Raw genomic sequence first — 22,569 nt, forward strand, 5'->3', positions numbered from 1 at the left:
TTCTTTGAGTATTCCTAGCATATTTTAACACAAAAATGCCATAAATATAGGTTAATTTTGAGTATGAAACTCTATAAAACAATGTATTTCGGGCACACACACAACCTGGAACACATTTTCAGTTTGGAATACGACAAACTATTCCAGAATAGTATCATGGATGTTTTGTTTTGGGCTCGTATAGACAAAACTCAAAAAAATCATCAATAACAAAATTACAATATAAGAACATTATACATTACCATATTAACGAATAGACGATGAATCCAAACAAATCCAGAGTTTGGGTTACTAGGATTTAGTGAGAGGGGATGGTGTTGTTAATGAAAATGAAATAAGCATTAAATAAGTCTCGAATATGTTGTTTTGGACTAGTTTGGAATAGTTGTATGTCAACTTACCAACTTTATATCATGTCACATTAGTTCGAACACAGTCTAGAACGAATCTAATTTATGGCATTTCAGATTTCGGACTACCTTAACATCAAATCTCCTGAACTTCGGAACAAACATTATACTGTGAAATATCGTATTCGGGACAATTCGATTATTTTTTAGAAATAAAATAAAGATGATATTTTTTTAATTACTTTGTCTAATGCCAAACCTAAATCAAGATAAACTAAGGGGGTGTTTGGCAAAACAACTTATTAGCGGTTCCACGCCTCTATAAGCTAAAAAACTATTTGGATGAAAATAGCTTATAGTCGTGACAAGCCGCTAATAAGTCATTTTTTTCATAAGTTAAATCTCTCTAACTTATTAGCTTATAAGTTAATAAGTTAATAAGCTATAAACTAATAACTAAGGGAAATCTTCAAAAAAAAGTCTCAATATTTTGGTCCAGTTTAGACAAAAGTCTTAAATTTTATTTTGTTAACAAAACGGTCTAATTACCAAATAAAAAATTCAAATCGATCCTTTTTTACCGGTGGTTACTTTACTTTCAGAAAAATCTCATTATTTGGCCAACTTTATGAAAAAGTCATACTTTTTTTTTATTTCAACTCCTTTACCATTTTACTAAAACTCTAAAAAAATGGTTGAAATTATAAAATAGGAATAAACATCATTAAGCTCCATAAAACTAAGGATTAAAGACTTCTATAACCAATTATTTGTCATAAAAACAATGACCTTAACATCATTTTGAACTCATCATCCTCTATATAATCCATTTCTCATTTAAAATTTTGTTACAAGTAATATAATATATTCAACTTATGTCTTGAACACCTTAGTACAATCTACCTAAAAGTAGATTAAATGAAAACCAATATATGGATTATAGAGAAGAATATGAGTTTTATATATGCTTAAGATTTAAGGATTAAACACATATTCTTTTTTATAATCCGTATAGTCTCACCTAACCTACTATTGTATTGATTGGTTTGTCATCAGTCAGTGATTTCTTATATGAATATATCAGTTCGTTTTCATTTAACCTACTTTTAGGTAGACCGTACTAACTACTAAGGTGTTCAACATATAATTTGAATATATTATAATACTTATAACATAAATTTACATGAGAAATGAATTATATAGACGATGATGAGTTCAAAATGATGCTAACCTCATTGTTTTGTAGCAAATAATTGGTTATAGAGGACTTTAATCATTAGTTTTATGAAGCTTAATGACATTTATTCATATTTATAATTTCAAACAAGAAATTTCCAAAAATTTAATGAAAAATTTAAAAGTTGAAATAATATATATATATATATATATATATATATATATATATATATATATATATATATATATATGACTTTTTCATGAACTTGGCCAAATAAAGAAATTTTTTTAGAGATAACTAGATAAAAAATAGTTTACCGATAAAAAATGACTAATTTGAAATTTTTATCCGATAATCAGGATGTTTTATTTACAAATAAAATTTAGAACCGACTAAAATATTAAGAGGGTGTTTGGATAGGGAAAAAAGAATGAGCTTATAGCTTATTGCTTATCCCTACCGGTATAAGCTAAGTTTAAGGACGTGTTCGGCACACAGCGTTTGGGAGCTTCTGGTGTCTAGCTTTTAAGAAAATGTTAGTAAAAAAAAAATCTCGTTCGGCAACCGGAACGTTTAACTTTTAGCCTAACAAAACGCTCCGAAATCAAAAGTTATATGAAGTAGCTTTCAACAAAACGCTCCAAAATCAAACGCTAACCGCTATCTACTACCAACTAGTTTTGCCGAACACGACCTAAGTGTTTAGATAGGAAACGCTAAAAATCAGCTTATTGCGGTTGGGATAAGCTAAATAAGCTAATTTTAATAAGCATTGTCACCATTGCTTATAGTTTATTGCTTATTTTTAATCCAAACACTTTGCAAAAATGTTTTCTCTCACCACTAATAAGCTAATAAGCTATAAGCTAATTTATCCAAACACTTTTACGCCTCGTTCCCGAGTTTAACAAAAGAAAAGAAGATAAGAGAAAAGAAAATCATGAGAGAAAAGAAGAGAAAGGAAAGGAAAACAAAATTTTCTTTCGTGTTCCCGAGTTGGAGAGAAGTGAAAGAAAAATGAATCATTTTGTTCATTCTTTCCAAATCCTCCCAAATCGGAAGGAAAGTTAGGAGGGAAAGTGATCATCTCATTTCTCTCCGCTTCCCTCCTTTAATGAAACTCGAGAACATAATTTTTTTTTTATTTTCTTCTCATTTTCACGCATTTCTTTTCCTTTATCTCGTTGGTGTTACAACTAAGTAATAATTTTTTTTTTTTTAAACACCCCTTAAAATTACTAAAAGGATCGGTAGTTGTTTTCGACACCAGCAACGTTAATAATTGACAGAGCCCAGAAGGAAAAGAGAGGGGGTGCACACGGCGGCACTGCGGCAACCACCATAAAACAATCCACAAATGGCCGGTAGGAATTACATCCCACCAGATGCATTAAAATTCAGACAAGATTCTCACTCTCGCCGTGCGCCAATTGAATCTCCTCCGCGCCACCACCAGGTTGAAGACCGCATCGCCGTCCACCACCGCGAAATCCAATCACTCCTCCTCGACAACCAACGCCTCGCCGCCACTCACGTCGCCCTAAAGCAGGAACTCTCTATCGCTTTGCAGGACCTTCACCGTCTCTCCTCCGTTGCCGGCAATGTCAAGGCCGAAAGAGATGCCGAAGTGCGCGAGGTCTACGAGAAGGCCGTCAAAATGGAGGCGGAAGCTAGAATGACCGATGAATTAGGTGCCGAGCTTATTCAGGTCAGAGGAGATGTACAGAAATTGAGTTCAGAGAGGAAAGAACTTAATGAAAAGTTAAATAAGGTTCACGGTGACCTTGCGAAAGAAAGGTCCAAAGGACATCAAGTTCTGATGATCAAAGCGGAGAGAGAAGCCATGCACAAAGAACTATCAAGAGGAAGGTAATAATCTTCCTTATCATCTGTTAATTGTTGCTGTTAGGAACTTTCCCCATTGTAACTGTTGATAGTTCATATATATTTCCTTAATTAATAAAAACCTAAACTTCATTCCAAATTTCCAATAAAAAATAGTCAACTGATTTTAGGCCCATTCAGTGCTAGCATAACTCTTAATCTTCAATCTAATTCATTGATAATTTTAGCTTGTCCTTGAATGGCATATCTAAAAGCAAAACCTCCTTGCTGACTTCAATCAATCTGATAATCTGTTGGGTGTTTCAATCCTCTAAAAAATTGGAAGAAACATTTGAATTGCTAATCTTGATTCCTTGGGAGGAGAAGAAAGGGGTGGGGGTGTGAAAAAGATGTGTTGATCACCCATTTAAAGATCATAAAATGTGGTTTATTGACTATCATTAAGTGTTGATTGGAATTTGTATCAATAGTTAATAAGGCAATGGGTATTGATGCTAATGCTATGTTTCCATATTTTGGGAATTATAAGAAGTGATATAGAATTTGGGTCTCTAAGCCTCAGTAAAAAGCTAAATGCCAGAAATAGCAATTTACTTTCTATTTCTTTCTTATTGTAGCATTGTACTTCAACATTATTTCTAATTAAGGAATTGTACTTTTAAAAAACTACCCATTATAGGAATTGGCAACCTACTGATTTGAATTATCATGAGATGGTACAAGTTAACATTTTTTATGTCACGTCATGTTCCACATAGAATTTCCGTGTCTAATATACTGCTGTTGCCAACAAAAAAGATATATAATTTTTTTTATAAAAAACTGTGGCACATTCATCTCATCCAAGACCTGCGATGCCTTTTTGCCATGTCATCATTATGTGAAAATGGGTTATAACTTTATTGCTAATCGCTATTCAATCAAACAAAGATCAATAGATTTTGAATTTATTGCTATTCAACATATTAATTATTTATGGAACTAATAAAAGATTAAAAAAGTGTTGGCATTTGAGTTTTGACCCTGTTTATGCAAACAGGGCAGCAGTTGAGTATGAAAAAAAAGTGTATGCAAGTAACCTTGAACAAAGCCAAGCAATGGAGAAAAGCTTGATGTCTATGGCCCAGGAAATCGACAAGTTACATAAAGAACTTGCAGATAAAAGAGCAAGGGCTGCAGCTGCAACTGCTACTACAGGTAATAATTTACTACCCATGGTTTGTTATTATTATTATTATTTTTACAAATTTTGTATTATATATTTTGTTAATTTTGAAACATGAACAGGATATGGTGCAGGATTTGTGAACCATGATATGGGTTATGTTGGGAATGCATACACCATGCATCAGGTATGCAATTGTTTATTTGCAAATTTTATCAAATATGGATTATATATACATTTCAGGAAAAAAAATTTTAAAGAAAGAAGACAAATTTACCATTTTTACATGTTTGAGGTTCAGGGTGGAGTGGATCCACAATACGGGTCTGGAGGTTTACCCAATGGTCCATATGAGATGCAGCAACATCACATGGTTGATCCTCAGTATGGGCATGGAGTTGTACCTCAGCCTCAAGGTGCATTAGCATATGATATGCAACAGCAGCATCCTCCTAATAATGCAGCACATGGATAAAATTTGTATTTGTATACTTGAAATAAGTGGTGGTGTAACGTTTTAAAAAATTTTAGGCTTAGGCTTAGGTTTAGCAAGACAAGACATCTTGTGTTGTCCACGTTATGACTTTTGTATGTTAATGTGTAGATCGAGTCATAAGTCTTGAAATGTTGTTTGGGTAAATCCCAATTCATAATTGTAATTCAAGTCCAGACATTCATCTAATTATCATAGATTGGTTACATGAAGGAAAGAAATAGAAGGTGTTATAATTATAAATTACTTTTATTTAAATAATATTTGATAACAATAATACTTCCAGTGGCGGACGCAGAAAGTTGTCACAGCAGTGGCATAATTTTTTTTTCGTCCGAATATAATAACATAAAAAAAAATTAAAAGTACTAGTACGTCAAACCGATCCATTACATCTTAATATTTAAATTTGAAATCTACGGGTACACATTTTTTGAAACCGACCCATTACATCTTCGATCTTCACTTTCATAAGTGCTTCTTTTTCAACATAAGAAATCATGGCATCGTTCAAAAAATCATCACCTATTTTGTTACGCAAATCCGTTTTCAAAAACTTCATCGCTGGAAAACATCTTTCGACTGTTGCGGTTGCAACGGGTAAAACCAAAACCAACTTCAACAACCTATAAACCATAGGATAAGACCGATCTTTCCCCGTTTCCACCATCAAACGAGAAATGTCGGAAATTCCTTGCAAACTAGTGAACCGGTCATCTTTATGCAAAGCGTGATAATATATTTCAAGTTCACCATCAAATTGAAGCACCTAAACGAAGTTTATAATTACTCTCCTCAATCTTGGTTTGCTTCTTGAAAGCTGCACTAATAGATTGTTTTTCTTTCAATAAAAATTCACAATTTTCTTTTGCTTTGTGATGAAAACTATCAATACCACCCACATGATCTCTCAATGATTTTTTTTTTATTCCAACTATCAAAACCTTCTGAAACAAATGCATCTCTCCCATGTTGTTTTCCCACCATGTCTCCACATACATAGCAAAATAAACAAAATGATTTGTTCTCTTTTATGCTATATGCTAACCAATCAAAGTCATCAAACCACTTAACAACAAAACGTCTTTCTTTTGAACCTATTTTCTTTGAAGGGAATGTATGACCCCTTGGTTGACAAGGTCCTTGAAGCAAATATGCCCTCCTTATTTCATCTCTTTGATTTGGATGGTAAGTTGTAATCTTTGGTCTAACACCCGGGTCTTTTGGAAGATCTTTCAATTCAACATTTGTAATTGGAGTAGTTGTAGGCTGTGGATTTACATTAGAAATCGAAGGGAATGATTGGTTAGAAGTCTTTTAGAGGATTCTTCAAAACTTAAATCATTGGAGCATGGTCTTTTGGAGGATTCTCCAACACTTGATTTGTGACATCCCCAAAATCACGGCCAGAAAAGACCGGTTTCATTTATGCTTTTAAATAAAATCAGAATAATCCTTTGATTAAAAGAGTTGCGGAATTTGTTCCCAAAACAAAATATGATAAGAATTTATCAAAGCATTTCATAAAGAAATGTATTTTTCATTATATAACAAAGTCTCGGGATGTCATGTTCCGATACAGACCAAAAGCATAAACAATACAAAATAGACCTTGCAACAATTACATATAACAACAGGTCTATAATCCAAAAATATCTTCACAATGTCATCCAACTTATGCCCTTGCGCCACTACCTGTAATACAAAGAAACTGAGTGGGTCAGGCTTGGGAGCCTGGTGAGCATATAGGGTTTTCGACCCACAATAAATAATTATATTTAATTTCACCAACAATAACCCGATTACCCATTCCCGTTATCCTCACTTTATGTCTCTAAAACAACAACTATTACAAGGGACCTAATCTAGGATTTTCATCGGGACGGACATTACTGCAAAGGAGCTTCCTTAGCAATAGATGTCCTAAAGGCAACCATGAGGGGGATAGAGTACACCGGTGAACACATCGTTCACAACACATACAGGTTATGAACCTGCTAGTGTTCCACTGGACTGTCTAGAATGAGTCCGTGGTCGTCATCCATACTCCGCTAGATGACTAGATCAACAACAACATCGAGGCCTCTCATCATTTTATTTCATCACACACCAACTGTCTACCCATGTTCTACCCAACATATTAGTAGATAAAATATATACATTTATATACAGCTTAAAACCTGTACAAAACATCCATTCAACAACTAGTTCAAATAAGCAACACATAGCACGTATTTTATAAAGAATACTTCATATCTATGTGTTAGAAGAAAAAGAATATACACTCACTTGATAAGACAATGATCGGACAACACCTCGTCTCTTAAAATAAACTTTCCCGATATAACCGGGATGTTTTCCTTGAAAACCGGGCTTCTTGCGGGCAGAGTTTCGGCTCAGAAACTTTACTTCTCGGGATCTTCGGGGCTTCGGAACTTGCTTCGGAGCTCGGGAATGATACCGGGGATTCAGGATAATTCTGGCACGAAAAACGAGGTGAAAATGAGAGAGAAATGAAGAATGGAGCAAAAGATCTCGGCTGCCCTCGCATGCCTTTTATAGAGGCTGAAGCCTCGCATTACGCTGGGCGTAATGCTTCGGTACGCGGGGCGTACTCCGGATTCGTCATCGCTTACGTCATCGGAGCACTTGAGTGCGAGGCGGGTCACGCTTCGGTGTACGCTGGGCGTACTCAACTACGCTGGGCGTAGTTCGGATCGGATCAGCAACTCCTTCGGATAAGCTTTGGTATGCGTGGGTGAGACTACGCTCTACAACTTTCGTTTAGACTCCGTTGGCTAATTATGACTTTATTTTTATTATATTATTTTTAGTAGGCCGGGACAGGAAAATGCCGTTATAAAATCATAACTTCTTCATCCGAAGTCCGTTTTCGTCTGTCTTTTTACCGTTGCACTACCATTGACGAGATCTTCGATTCTCGTTTAGATTGTTTCGGCTAAAAACCGCTCGATCTCAAATCGAGTATTCGGGTTGCACACTGCTAAGTCGAAACTTCGGAAAATCATAACTTCCTCATACGAAGTCAGATTTGGGCATTCTTTTTATGCACGCTCTCGGTTTAACGTATTCTACGACTTTCGTTTAGGTTTCTAAGGCTAAATATCGCTCTAACGTAAATTTCACTTTTTACGTCATTCAGCGTTGTCGGTTCTGTCGCAAAACTTCGACAAGTCATAACTTCTTCGTTATAACTCGGATTTCGGCATTCTTTATATATTCGGAAACCTCGTTTCAACTACTACAACATTATCCATAGATATCGGCTTTATCTAACATTTCATTTTGACGCTTATTTTTATTCTTAATTCAATTAAGACACACAATTAAGCACAAAACACATAATACTCAAATAATACACTTCTATTATTTCAAAATGGGTTACAAAGGTTAACCTAGACTATTACAACAACATTAATGCTTAACCCTAGAAACACGGGCGTTACATGATTTATTGATGCTTGTTCTTCCAAAAAAGGACCCAATTTTATCCTAACAATTCAATATCAAACAAATAAGTCATCCAAGATTCCAAGTAATTTCAAGGTTAACAGCTACTAATTTCAAGTAAACAAGTAATTTCAAGGTTAACAACTACTAATTTCACATGAACAATAAGAAATTTCAACAAAAAAGCAAATAATTTGACTAATTTCATAAACCTAAAATTATCAATACTTACTTGTTTCATTGTATTTGTAGGATTGAAAGGAGTGTCAAGCCAAGCCAAGCAAAATCGAATGGCTGAATGGACAAATGGTTGTAATCGATTGAAGGAAGCAACCGATTTTTTTTTCTCGTCGACAGCCTTCACGGCTTCATGGGTGTCGATTTTTTTTCTTTTCTGTAGTCGATCGTCCAGCACTCCAGCTTCTTTTCTTTGACTGCCAAATGCCGATGGACATAATAGAAATTTGGGGTATTGGGTTAAAAACTTAATAAGCAACTTGGGCCACAAACTCACAGTGCATTTGGGCTATTGGGCTGATTTTCTTTTTTTTTATTGGACTAGCATTTTTTATACTTTTATTTTTTGGGCCTTGAATTCTCGAAAGTATAGTGTCACCCGAACGAATTTGAAGCTGGTGCACCTAATAGAATTTTTTTTACCCTAACGGACCGAAGCGGAGCAGTGGCCCGGGACCCCCCGGGCACCACACACATCTGCCACTGTTCATAAACCTAAAATTATCAATACTTACTTGTTTCATTGTATTTGTAGGATTGAAAAGAGTGCCAAGCCAAGCCAAGCAAAATCGAATGGTTGAATGGACAAATGGTTGTAATCGATTGAAGGAAGCAACCGATTTTTTTTTTCTCGTCGACAGCCTTCACGGCTTCATAGGTGCCGATTTTTTTTTCTTTTCTGTAGTCGATCGTCCAGCACTCCAGCTTCTTTCCTTTGACTGCCAAATGCCGATGGACATAATAGAAATTTGGGGTATTGGGTTAAAAACTTAATAAGCAACTTGGGCCACAAACTCACAATGCATTTGGGCTATTGGGCTAATTTTCTTTATTTTATTGTACTAGCATTTTTTATACTTTTATTTTTTGGGCCTCGAATTCTCGAAAGTATAGTGTCACCAGAATGAATTTGAAGCCGGTGCACCTAATAGAATTTTTTTTTACCCTAACGGACCGAAGCGGAGCAGTGGCCCGGGACCCCCCGGGCACCACACGCATCCGCCACTGAATACTTCAATTATACTTTTGTTATTTTCTTAAAATGCAATTTTAATTATAAATGTGTTTTAAGATCTTATGATTCTTGATTTAATCTATATTTTTTAGTTTTTTAAAGGGAAAATAACACAAAAGTCATTAAGTTTACACAAATTCTAATTTGACACTGTTTTTTTATTTTATTTATTTTATTTTTTATTTTTTATTTTAATTTGACACCGTATTTTCCAACCTGTTATAATTTTAACCATTTGATCGGTCAAACCGATTGATTGTCTACTGACGTGGCATGTTGACATAGCATGATGACCATATTTTGATTATCCATTATACTTCTTTAAACAAGAGAAAATATTGAAAAACCACAATTTATTGTAGATTAGTTACCGAAAAAACAAATATAAACCCCTCTCATAATTTCAATACATATTCAAAAACCCTATATTAATGGGGCAGGTCATGGGCACGTATTCTTGCCTTTGTTTCTAGGTTGGAGGAAAAAATATTATACCTCCTACGGCTCTAAAGAAAAGACTAGGAAATGGCCGGTTGATCAAATTTTGGACTGATGGATGGTGGTGACCAAATTTGTTCGATTTCTTTTCCTCGTATTTTTTAGTTAGATACAAATCATGATTATAGTGTGTTCTTGAGAAGGATTGAGGAGGGGTGGAGGTGGCAGTCGCGTATGCATGTAAGAGGTCGAGAAGAAACCATGCAATTAAACAAAATGTTGATAGCTCTTCAAAATATCTCATTGTCGGACAATGAAGACAAATGGTGGTGGGATATAGGATGTTTTGGGGAGTTCTTGGTAGCCGGATATGTGAAGATGGGTTGATAATTATATTCTTCATTCGATTGACAATCATATTAGGTGGAATCGTTTTGTTCCGAGGAAGGTGAATATTTTCGTGTGACATGTTCTTTTGGACGGACTCTCTACTAGGGATAACTTAGACAAACGTGGTATTGATATTCCGTCTATTCTTTGCCCTGTTTGTGCATTGGAAGTGAAGCAACTTGTCTTCTTCAAATGTGAAGTTGGATCTAGGACTAGGGATTCGATGTTTATGTGGCTTTATTTTTGGCCCACATGGTATGATTCCACTAGAGCTATGTTTGACTCAATTGATGATCTTCCTTGTTCTATAAAAAAGAAGCTTGTTACACTGTGATTTGGTATCTTTAGCGATTTGGTATCTTTGACTCAATTGATGATTTGGTATCTTTGACGATTCAGAAACAACCTTGTTTTTGCAATGAAGGAGTTTTATTTTTTATGGTATGTTAAAATAAATAGTAAAAGCTCTAGAAATTAAATTTGCGCGGCTGCATAAGCTTTTAGACTATGTGTAATTGGTGTTTTTGTTTAGTTTTTAGTTTCTTGTTAAAGTTGTTTTCTAATATATGGCTCTTTATAAAAAATAAAAAAAATAAACTTTTTGATTATTTAAAATCTCCCACAATTTCAATAAATATGCAAAAACCCTTATATTAAACACGATAACCCATATATTACACATATTAATTTTAGAAAAGCACGACTTATTATAGATATTTTATTAACATAAACCTTAGTAAACCTTTAGAAAAACGTAATTAATCGGTTTTTCTTTTACATGGTTTGAGTAAACACAACATTAATAATTTAATATAATGATTTTGTGGATAATTATCTTATTCAAATATAATAAGTTGTATTTGTTTAATAGATCCTGTAAACATACATGATGATGGATTATACATTTATAATAACCAATTCGATATTTTGTTCATTTTATTAACAAGAATTTAAACATGCACTTACAAGTTATAATGAAACATTGTGATTTTACGAGGACCATTTTCGTAAATATGTATATCGTTTACAAAATCATCTACCCACAAATTTCCGGTGTGTACCATACGCTGTAGAAATGGCACTTTCTCTCTCACAGTTCACTTCATCCCCATCTCTTCCTGCGTCATCGGCAAGAACATCCACCAATTATCGAATCATCTCAACAACAATCAAATCCACCCTAAATCCAATCACCAATTTCCCCAACACCACCATTCTCACCGCCGCAAACGGGAAGAAGAACCACCGCTTCGCCGTCATCGTCAACGCCGCAGAAGAACAACAACAGCAGCCCACCACCGCAGAATCCGAATCCACCCAAAAGCCCTCCTCCGATGAAGAATTAACTGAACTGGGTACGGAGATCAAAAAGGCGATGATGGATAGAGAGATTAAGAAGGATGAGAGTGTATGGGCCGGAGTAGTGGATGAGATAGGCCGGATCGAGTGGCCGGCGTTCAATAAGGTCCTCGGAACGACGGGGGTCGTGCTCGGCGTTATTGCTGGTTCCAGCGTCGTTTTGCTTACTGTTAATGCCGTTTTGGCGGAGCTTTCCGATCGGGTGTTCGTCGGCCGTGGGGTTCAAGATTTTTTTGGCTAAACGAAGACGATAAGGCCCAAGGGGGGAAGAAGCTGTTATCAAGTGTAACAAGGTCCATGGATATACTGTGTTCTACACCTCTCTGATTGCTCCACGTCCTCTTGTGCCAATTAGTTTAGTATAATACATTGAATTTTGCATGTATTAGTTTTACTTTTACCTATCACTTTTTTTTATCCATTTTGATATCTTAAATCTTTTTGCTCGACTAATCTGTGACTCTGTGTACATACTCTTGACAGCATTATTGTTTCCAAATTTGAAATTAAATGGTTTTCATTGAAGGAGTTCAAAAAGCATGACTTAATAAATAAGAGATTTTTACTAGAAGAAAATTCTCATTTTTTAAAGGGTAAATTACACGAATGGTCTATATGGTTTGGGCCATAAGAAGTATTTTTAATTCGGACGGTCCCTATTATTTGTTTTTATTGCGTCTTTGGTCCTACCAGTCTTAAAAAGACTATTTTGCCCTTACCATTACTTTTTTATATTTTAAATTCATTTTAATAATTATTTCTTATTATTGAAATTCATAATTAAATCACCTCCACCTACTTCAATAGAAACCCCCCAGTTCACCCTCTTCTTTCGTAGCAACATGAAAATCCAAATTGTTTGTGACTAGGCTGTTAAATATTTACCATGGAAAATCAACCAGCATGCTACCAACCGAACCAAAATAGTTGATCACCAATATGTTTGGTAGTCAACATCTTAGGTTGGTAGTACTATACCAATTCAATAAACTTGGTACGTTAATGGTAATAAATTTTAAATATTATATATATATATATATATATATATATATATATATATATATATATATATAGTGTTGTAAAAGGCGTGTCATGGCGTGAGGCGTGGCTTCGCCGTTACGAAAAGTCTCATAACATTGCTGTTAGGCGTGGCGTGTGGCAAGGCGTGATATGGCGTGTTATGGTGCATGTTTTTTCGTTTGAGACATGTTTTTTTGCTCTTTGTTATGTCTTTTCTAATTGAGGATACACGTATTGTGTTTTTTGTTAACTTTTTGTTATTAGTTATTGATATAACAGTTCTAAAAAGTAGTTATATTTAATATAAATATATATTTATGTGGTAATATAATTATAAATGTTCAACTCTAGTTTTGACCACCATAAATCTACTCATCGGTACTTCCTCTTATTTGGCAAGAACGCCTCTCTCTGCCCTGCCTATGAACACATCGATCTTCATATTACCAAGAGTTCATGAACAAGAAAACTAGGAAAAATAAGGAAACCAGAAATCAATGAACAATTTCAGACAATTCCGATAATCACAACCCAATCTTTACTCAAACCTGAAAAAAAACAGAAAATGAAAATTTGATGAACTAAAATCAATTTTTACACAATCTCAGATAGTTCCTATAAATCACAACCCCGTGGATGATTTGAACCATAAAAACCCTAATTTGGTTGGCCGATTCTTAATTTTGTGTACAATCTGATGAAAAAAAATGGATTTCGAACTGCACAAAATCAGAAAAATACCAACCTCCTTCTCCTTCGGGAGTAGATTCCAATGGGGATTGGGGTTTTAAGGCGCATCATAGGATAGAGAGGCAGATTATATTTATAGGTCTTCAACATGTTAAGAGTTTCAGGGCTCATCAGAGGTTCATAGTAAGTGTTTCAGGCGTAGTTTGGTTTCAAACGAGATAGAGAGAGGCGGAATAGAAAGACAGAGTACTCCCACAAGTTAAGAGGGGAAGGAGATAAAGGGTTTTCTCACCAGCCCTATATGACGTTGTTGTAATCGTCGGAGGCCTTATATAGTTTTACTGGAATAGAGACGACGGGAGTATGGTGGTTTATGAGCCGACAGTAACAAGATTGTAATTGATGGAAGGGGACAAGAATGGTGTAGGCTACGATGGTGCGATTTCCTTGTTGTGGCCGGCGACGATACAGGTAACCTATGCAAGTAACCGATAATGTTGGTGGAATGGTGATGGTGGAAGACGATGGGTGAAGAAGAAGGGTTTGGGGGAGAATGCCTAACGTTGCTTAGGGTTTTAGGGATTCTTTTAATTTTTTAATTTTTTTCATTTTTGTAATATGTTATTAATAAAAAAAGTAAAAAAAATAAATAATAAATAAAGAAATAAATTATTAAGGGTAAATCAGTCTTTTTAGAATAGACAGGGACCAAGCGTGCAACTAAAATATAAAATAGGTACGGTCCGGGTTAAAAAAAAATATTAGGGACCAAACACACAGATTACCCTAAACCATAGGGAGCATCCGCGTAATTTGCCCTTTTTTAAAATCAAAAAATCAATAGAAAGCAGTTTGGTGTTTTCAATTTCTTTGTGCAGCTTTGCAAACCGAACATAAGACAACAAAGAATTCCATTACCTTTGGATTCCAATTCAGTAGACTTATTACATTCCTTTCAAAAAAACATTATGCAAACCAAACACCCCTCTTGTGTTTGTTTTACTTCTTTTCTACATCACCTGTGAGCATTTCAACACATTGGATCGCAAAATAACAATAACAGGAAATCATAGGCCACAAAATCTTTACTATTTCAGAGGTCAATCATTCAAATTCAAAAACAAGTAGCAAAAACCATAACTACTAATTATCTTTACTCTTACAAATCTCAAGATCAAATCATGTTTATAACAGTCTATGAAAACGCACGATAACACGAACAAAAAAACATACCAAATTCATCACGCATTTGCAGGACCCACAAGAACACCCTGGGCAGACCCTTCTTTCTTGCTATTATCATCCATGGATTCCCCATCATTTTTCCTAATTCTAATCTTGTACTTAGTTTCAAAATCAGTGAGCTCCTTCTTCTTCCTCTCCAAAGCTTCATTAAGTCTAGAAATCACCACTTCAATTCCTTCCTTGTTTTGTTGGACAGCTGGCAAGACTTCCTTGATTGTTCTCTCAACAAGCACACCTCCAATCATTCTGTAGCAACGTCTGGTGGGATCCAGTGGCTGAATGGCATTGATCACCAATGAGTGCTCACTTACTTCCATCTCTAGTTCTGTGATTTTTGAGTAAATCTGATTCATTTCACTTCTTATGTTTCCATATTTTGCAGCAACTTCTTGCTCATTAATTGGTTCAGCATTGCCAGCCATGATGATACTTGAAGATGATAAACAGAAACAGAAATAGAGATTAGTTTGTAGCTAATATATAGGTAGAATAGTCATTAAGCTATGGTGATATAAAGCCACTTCTTTAACAGAGAAAACAGTATATAATTGATAATTCCAAAACACGAAAGTGTTTCATGAATCATTCAAGCAAAACTTTCTATAGCAAGAAACCATCGATTCGAATCGGATCAAATGTACATGTAAAATTTATGTTGCAAAAGCATCAAACTTGGCATATGCATTCCTGTATGCCCTATAACATATACACCAGTGAGTTTCAGAATTCAACCAGACAACAGCAGAGAAATGATGGCTACTAACCCCTATGAAAAAAGAACTATACTAACTCATAACAGCCAGACGTATGCAAATAAAAGGACGATAGTAGAGAACTTGATAAAGATACCTAGCAATTGCTACTTTTTAACAGATTCATATGACACAGAATGTCCTCCTGTCATGATCTAACACAGCTTCGTAAGCTTCCTGATAAACTAATGATGTTAACAAATGATAGAATCAAAATATAATTGTAGAAAGTTGAGGTGGAAGATATGAACTCTAATACTTCCTTGATTCAAAACGTTGAAATTCTACACAAATTTATGGATTAAAATACGATTTGAAGAAAGAAAACCAATAAATATTGTGGAATAGATGCAAAGTGGAAGGTCGAATGTTTGTTTACCTCAGATTTCCGGTTCTTGAGCAGAAAGCGCAATCCAAACCCTAGCTTCTCCAAACGTCGAGAGAGGGAGACAATCAGTACAAATCAGTTATGGGCTTGTGAGCCGGTGCGTGGTTGGGCCTATGACTGGAGTGACAACGACGGAGACGAGCGCACAGCGACGGCGACGACTGTCGTAGCAAACCTTTGAAATCTCGAGGGGCAAAAAGGAAAAGAAAGGCTAGGGTTTAATTCGTTTTCCGATTACCGATTTACCAAAATAATTGGTTATCATCACCAATAAAATAAATACTAGGGTGTGTATAGGGCGGTTTGGTTCTGTTGTTGGTCAAAACCTAACCATAATCATTACAATTGGTTAATATATTTTGATAACCACTGAGTAGCGGTTAATATTGGTTTTGGTAACGGTTTTAGTTGGTTAATGGTTATTATTAATGGTTAATATCGGTTAACCATAATGGTCCAAGATGACATAAAAATAAAAATAGTTTTCTATAAAAAAATGAAAAATATGAAGTCCATTGTTATAAAAAATGAATGATAGTGTATATATAATTGTATTGATAGAAGATTACTTATCATATCTAATTCTATATAATTTCCTTTAAAAATTTCAATTCTTAATATAATTACATATAATATACTTACTACGTGTCATATTTATTGTTCACTTTTGATTTTTGAAGTCTTTATTTTTTAACTTTGACCTTAAATATTTTTATTTGTGTTATAAATACTTGGTTAAATTATAACAATGACAAAACATTTAAAACACAATCTATTCCTGTATTTTGTATAAAGTGTTTTATATATCAATAACAAAAATATTTAAGGTCAAAGTTGAATACTAAAAACGTCAAAAGTCACAAGTGGACAATAAATATAAAACGAATGAGAATTTAATATTATATTATATTAAAAATATTTATTAATATTATCTTTTTGGTTCGGTTAATAGTGGTTCGGTTTTAAATGAAAACCTTAACTGAACCATATGTATTCGGTTAATCAAAATTAAAAACCGCACCATATCTTTTAGTAATGGTTCGGTTAAAATGGTTCGGTTATATTGGTTAATTTGGTTATGGTTCTGTTTTTCGGTTAATATGCTCACCCCTAATAAACACTATTTACCAAAATGAAAATGCTTTAAGGCTAAGAATTTAGTCGGCCTTCACGTCAGACCAATGTGGCATATCCGCATATCCTCCCTTTATTCTATCTATCTAGGGAAAACTACTAAACTCCCAACATATTCGCCTCATTATATATTTTTTTTATTCAATTAACTCTCAAATACCGGTAATCGTATTCAATTTAACACTTTGACCCGGTCAACAGGTCATCCAACTTTCAAAAATTACATTTTTTGCCCAGATTTCAAAATTTATTACAAATTTGGTCCAAAATTTACACTTTTGGCCCATAATTTAAAATTTGTTACAAATTTGGTCCAAACTTTACCATTTTTGCCCAAATTTTAGAATTTTATTATGAATTCATCCTAACTTTAGTTTTTTTTACAACTTTTTTTTCTCAAAAAATTGTTTCTAATATGTTTTTTCTTTATAAAATCATATTTATACAAAAAAAAAACGTATTTTCACATAAAAATCTTATATTTTCTATTAAAAAAGTTTTTTTAATTTTTTTGTATATGAAATATCTAGTTATAAAAATATGTATTTATTAAGTATATATAAATATATACAAACCCGTTTTTATAAAAAAAATATATATACAAAAACGTATTTTACAAAAAATATATATGCAAACACCTATCACCTTTATATATATATATATATATATATATATATATATATATATATATATATATATATATATATATATATATATATATGCACAAAAATAGGTGTGTATATTTTTTTTATAAAATCGTATTTGTTTATATTTTTTTATAAAAACGTGTTTGAATAATTTTTTTATATAATACATGTTTGTGTACATTTTATAAAATCGTGTTTGTATACATTTTATAAAACGTGTTTGAATAATTTTTTATATAATACGTGTTTGTATATATTTTATAAAATCGTGTTTGTATACATTTTATAAAATGTATACAAACACGTATTATATAAAAATTATGCAAACACGTTTTTATAAAAAAAAAATATAAACAAATACGATTTTATAAAAAAATATAGATAAAATAGATGCTTGTATACATTTTTTTTGTAAAATACGTTTTTGTATACATTTTTTTTTATAAAAACGGATTTGTATATATTTATATACTTAATAAATACCTATTTTTATAACTAGATATTTCATATACAAAAAACTTTTTAAAAAAAGTTTTTATATAGAAAATATAAGATTTTTATGTGAAAATACTTTTTTTTGTATAAATATGATTTTATAAAGCAAAAACATATTAGAAACAATTCTTTGAGAAAAAAAGTTGTAGAAAAAACTAAAGTTAGGATGAATTCATAATAAAATTCTAAATTTTGGGCAAAAAGGGTAAGGTTTGGACCAAATTTGTAGCAAAATTTAAAATTTGGGCCAAAAGTGTAAATTTTGGACCAAATTTGTAATAAATTTTAAAATTTGGGCCAAAAATGTAATTTTTGAAAGTTGGATGACCTGTTGACCGGGTCAAAGGGTTAAATTGAATACGATTACCGGTATTTGAGACTTAATTGAATAAAAAAAATATGTAGGGACTAAATCGATTATGAAGCCAATATGTAGGGACTTTATTGCAGTTTTCACTATCATTTATATTTTTTATATTTTATATTTTTTTTAACATAAATTAAAACAAATAACATAATTTTTTAGATTTTATATTTTTTTAACATAAATTAAAGCAAAAAAACATAATTTTTAAACATAAATAAACATTTTATTAATAAAAAAATTACATTAAAATTTTAAACTAAAAATTTTAAACCTACATTACAAATTAAATATACATAAAAAATAAAACTTAGATATTTAAACATACATTAAATAAAAAATAGGATAAGTTACACCATTCGTCCATCGTGCAGGTGTCAAAAGTTACGTTCAGTCCCTATTTTTAAAAATTAACTCGGATCGTCCCTCTTTTGTTTTAAACTTGCATGTTTCATCCCCCGTTAGTTTAAATATGTGCAATTCATCTTTTGCCTAAAATATAATGACTATATTCCCCTTACTGTTTTATTTTGTATTTATAAGAAAAAAAAAATTTGACCCTTTATTTTTACGTTTATTAATAATTTTTAAACAATTAAACCTATCACCCACCCGCATTTACCTAGAAATACCAATAATTCTCCATTCACACTCTTCACTGTCTCTCACCTCCCCTTAAAATCAAAATTCGGCCACCAGAGATACAACCACAACCGGAACCTGCTTGACCGTCGTCATTGAAAACCACCTCACTTCCCTTCCTAGATTTATGTCAGAAATGTCGGCTCAACCACCGACAAACTCAACTACCCAATTTCTTGAAATCGACCATGGTTATTTCTGAATCTACAACTATCTCACCGGAAAAAAAAAAGGGTGAAGGTGGTGAAGTGCAAGTCTGCAACCCTATTTGCAGCTCCGACATCGACTGAAGGAGACCACGCGACCACCGTCGGCTATCCCTGATCGATCCACCAAACCATCTGGCGAACACGAAAAACAGCGGTTTCTAGAACCCGACTTGCGACGGCCAAACCCTACATCTCGCTGTTGCATTGGTTGTTTCCGACCAAACTCCCATCTCCTTTTCCTTCGTTTTCTCCCCACAATTGCACGTCATATATGATTGTTCAGAAGAAATCGAACCAATATCCGACTGATTAGGCTTCAAATCATAAGAAATCGAAGTTGCATCAGAAGTGGTTTTTTTCATACGAGGGTTTCTTCTTCATATTCATACGAAGATATAATCTAGATTTGTAGTTTTTTTTGTATATGTATGTATGTGTGTTAGTTTATGTAGGTATTGATTTATGAATTTGATGTCGTGAATGTATGTTTGGATTTGATATTTTAAATGGATTTGATGTCTTGAATAGATTTTGGGGTTAGCATTTTCTTTGGATTAGAACATAGATTGTGTTTTCTCTGGTGACAGAGGTAGCGGTGGTGGTCGCCGGAGGTTAGTGGTGGTGGTGACCGAAGGCTAGTGGTGATGGTGGTCGGAGGTAATTTTCCAATGGCTGAATACAAATGACCCACGTATATAATAAATAATATTTTTAATGGATTAATAATTAATAATTAATAAATAAATAAGGGCAAAACGGTCTTTTTATTTCAAGAGGGATGAAATGTGAAAGTTTTAAACAAACAAAGGACAGTCCGAGTTAATTTTTGAAAATAGAGACTAAATATGCGTTTTGGCACATGCACGAGGGACGAACGGTGTAATTTACCCTAAAAAATAAAAAGAAATCAAAACACAAAAATAATCGCTATATTTTCGACGACCTTGCATTGAATTTTTTAAATTATTGCTAAATTTCCCGACACAATACCCAGTTGGGGTTGTGTGTTTAAAATATTAGACTGTTAAGTTCTATTTTTTGGTTAAGAGCTTTCACTGTTTTTCATACTTTTTTCGAGAAAAAGTAGATGTTTGTCTATTTTTTTTCGAAAACACTTCTTTGGTACGCGTTTTTCGGCTGGTGATGTCGTCTGTTTTGCTTTGTCCCTTCCTGGTGGTTGACGAATGTGGACTTCCGGTGGATCCTCCCCCCTCGGTGTCGTGGAAGTCGTCATTGAGGTTGAGGACATGACCTACATCCGACTCGAATGTTTTCAGCCTTCTATTAGAGTCGGTGGTCGATTTTGAATGTGCATCCGCATTTAGGAGCCATTTTGGAACGTCACGACAAATTAGTCATTCTTTTTGGTGGCCGAACAGTTTACCGCCTTTGGTAAGCTTGAATTGGTAGATGCGGTTGATATATTTCTTGTGAATATTAGAATGAATTTTGTACTTTTTATTTTGCATAAAACAAATCGGTTCCTAAAATTATTATTGGGTCTCATTAAATTCACGGGACAACCAACACCCATACTTTTACACTTGACGTCTCGACTGAATATACATTTATAACTCTACTGAAGTTTCGTTCCTTGCTAAACCCAAAATCTTAGACAATCAACTGAAGTTTCTCCTTGTTGACATTAAAGATCAAGAAATCTCTTTGTGACCCCTCCCCCTCCCTCCAAATCCATTATTGAATTAATAATGGTGCTTTTTTGTAGTTTTTCTGTTTAAATTTTCACTCAAGGTTCTTATGTTTTGTGTGTATTCTAGTTTGTATTATTATGTTAAATGTCAGATCATATACATGTGGAGTCTGGGCCTGTAATCCTAAAAACCGACAAACCATTAACTCGACTTTCTTCTTGTTACATTATAAGGTTAATTGTTGGTTAACTTTCATATACAAATCCAAATTCATTTATACAAAATGATGCGGGCCCTAGCATGGAGGTTCGGTGTCTTGTGTTTCTAGAGGCCCATGAGCGAGTGGCTAAAGGAGCTTCATGAAAATGACCATAATTTTGACTATGGGGTTTCGTTTTGGGCCTGCGACCAACCAAATCAAAGATTGAAATGAGGATCATGTCATAATAAGTAACCAATAGCGACTTACCCATTTTAAATGAAGTCATAAACGTTTTTTCTGTTTTGTTTTTAGGTTTGTATTTGGCGCATGGCATTTTAGTGGTCTCTTTTAAATTTTGCTTCTTATTTAAATGTTCCTAATGTAATTTGGACGGTCATTCACTAGTTTAAAGAACTATCATTTTCTCCTCAAATTTTGTGTGTTTGAAACCAGATTTTGAAGCCCAATCTCATGGTATTCATAGAATCAACGTGGTTTATCACAAACTTCATGGGTATAATTTTGACGTCGATTACTTTTTTTCGTCGGGCTGTCTGATGTCTCAGCGCCTCGCTAAAGTCCTCAAAAACTCAGAAAGGTCGTGCCTCTGGATGTGGGAAAGTTTCCAGAGAGAATGGTTGAATTTGTGTGAGAACGTGAACGAATTTCGGTCCTATTTATAATTGTCGAAGGGGGGGCGCCGTGGTTTAAAAGCGTGTTGCGCCGCAGCATGCTGCCTCGTCCCATATGGTGTCACGTGTCATGATTCCCTAGGCAACATCGACGAGTCGGTGGAAGAGGGGTGTCTGTCTTATGTCACGTGGCGCAAGCCGGTGCCGCTATCGTCATCTCTATCAGGTAAAATTTAAAATCTTTGAAAAATCATATCTTTCGCATACGAGCTCCATTTTTGACGTCCTTTAGCTAGTTCGCATTCTATTTTTAATTTATAGTCTATGAAGGTTACATTGTAATTGACTTTGCGAAATTCATAACTTCTTTGTACGAGCTCCGTCTTGATGTTTTTTATATCGACGGATTCGTATTTACGAGGAGATCAACTCTCGTTTACATTGTTTTGGCTAACAAGTAACCAATTTTTATTTTGTATTTTGTGACACGTATTGTTGTTGTGTCGAATGCAAAACTTTGAAAAATTATAACTTCTTCATAAAAAGTCAGATTTTGG

The 22,569-nt window shown here is 33.8% G+C and overlaps 3 protein-coding genes across 3 annotated transcripts; 2 read left to right on the plus strand and 1 right to left on the minus strand.

Annotated features, from left to right (window-relative positions):
• The first annotated feature begins 2,774 nt into the window (after positions 1–2,774).
• Positions 2,775–5,219, plus strand: LOC145135859 (protein FLC EXPRESSOR-like). Its single transcript, XM_079070064.1, has 4 exons — positions 2,775–3,396; positions 4,412–4,569; positions 4,660–4,724; positions 4,839–5,219. Exons 1-4 carry the CDS (start codon positions 2,885–2,887, stop codon positions 5,010–5,012), a joined length of 909 nt encoding a protein of 302 aa, XP_078926190.1. The 5' UTR covers positions 2,775–2,884; the 3' UTR covers positions 5,013–5,219.
• A 6,393-nt stretch (positions 5,220–11,612) lies between these two features.
• SECE1 (secE/sec61-gamma protein transport protein) lies at positions 11,613–12,393 on the plus strand. The gene has a single exon (XM_079069812.1). It carries the CDS (start codon positions 11,657–11,659, stop codon positions 12,179–12,181), a length of 525 nt encoding a protein of 174 aa, XP_078925938.1. The 5' UTR covers positions 11,613–11,656; the 3' UTR covers positions 12,182–12,393.
• Positions 12,394–14,720: 2,327 nt separating this feature from the next.
• PDF2 (prefoldin 2) lies at positions 14,721–16,227 on the minus strand. Its single transcript, XM_079074549.1, has 2 exons — positions 16,027–16,227; positions 14,721–15,324 (listed from the first exon to the last, which is right to left on the minus strand). The coding sequence occupies exon 2, from the start codon at positions 15,315–15,317 to the stop codon at positions 14,892–14,894; it is 426 nt and encodes a 141-aa protein (XP_078930675.1). The 5' UTR covers positions 15,318–15,324; positions 16,027–16,227; the 3' UTR covers positions 14,721–14,891.
• Positions 16,228–22,569: the final 6,342 nt, after the last annotated feature.

The sequence above is a fragment of the Lactuca virosa genome, chromosome 9 (genome assembly GCF_052849685.1).
Source record: "Lactuca virosa cultivar CGN04683 chromosome 9, Lactuca_virosa_CGN04683_v6, whole genome shotgun sequence".
Taxonomy (NCBI): Eukaryota; Viridiplantae; Streptophyta; class Magnoliopsida; order Asterales; family Asteraceae; genus Lactuca; species Lactuca virosa.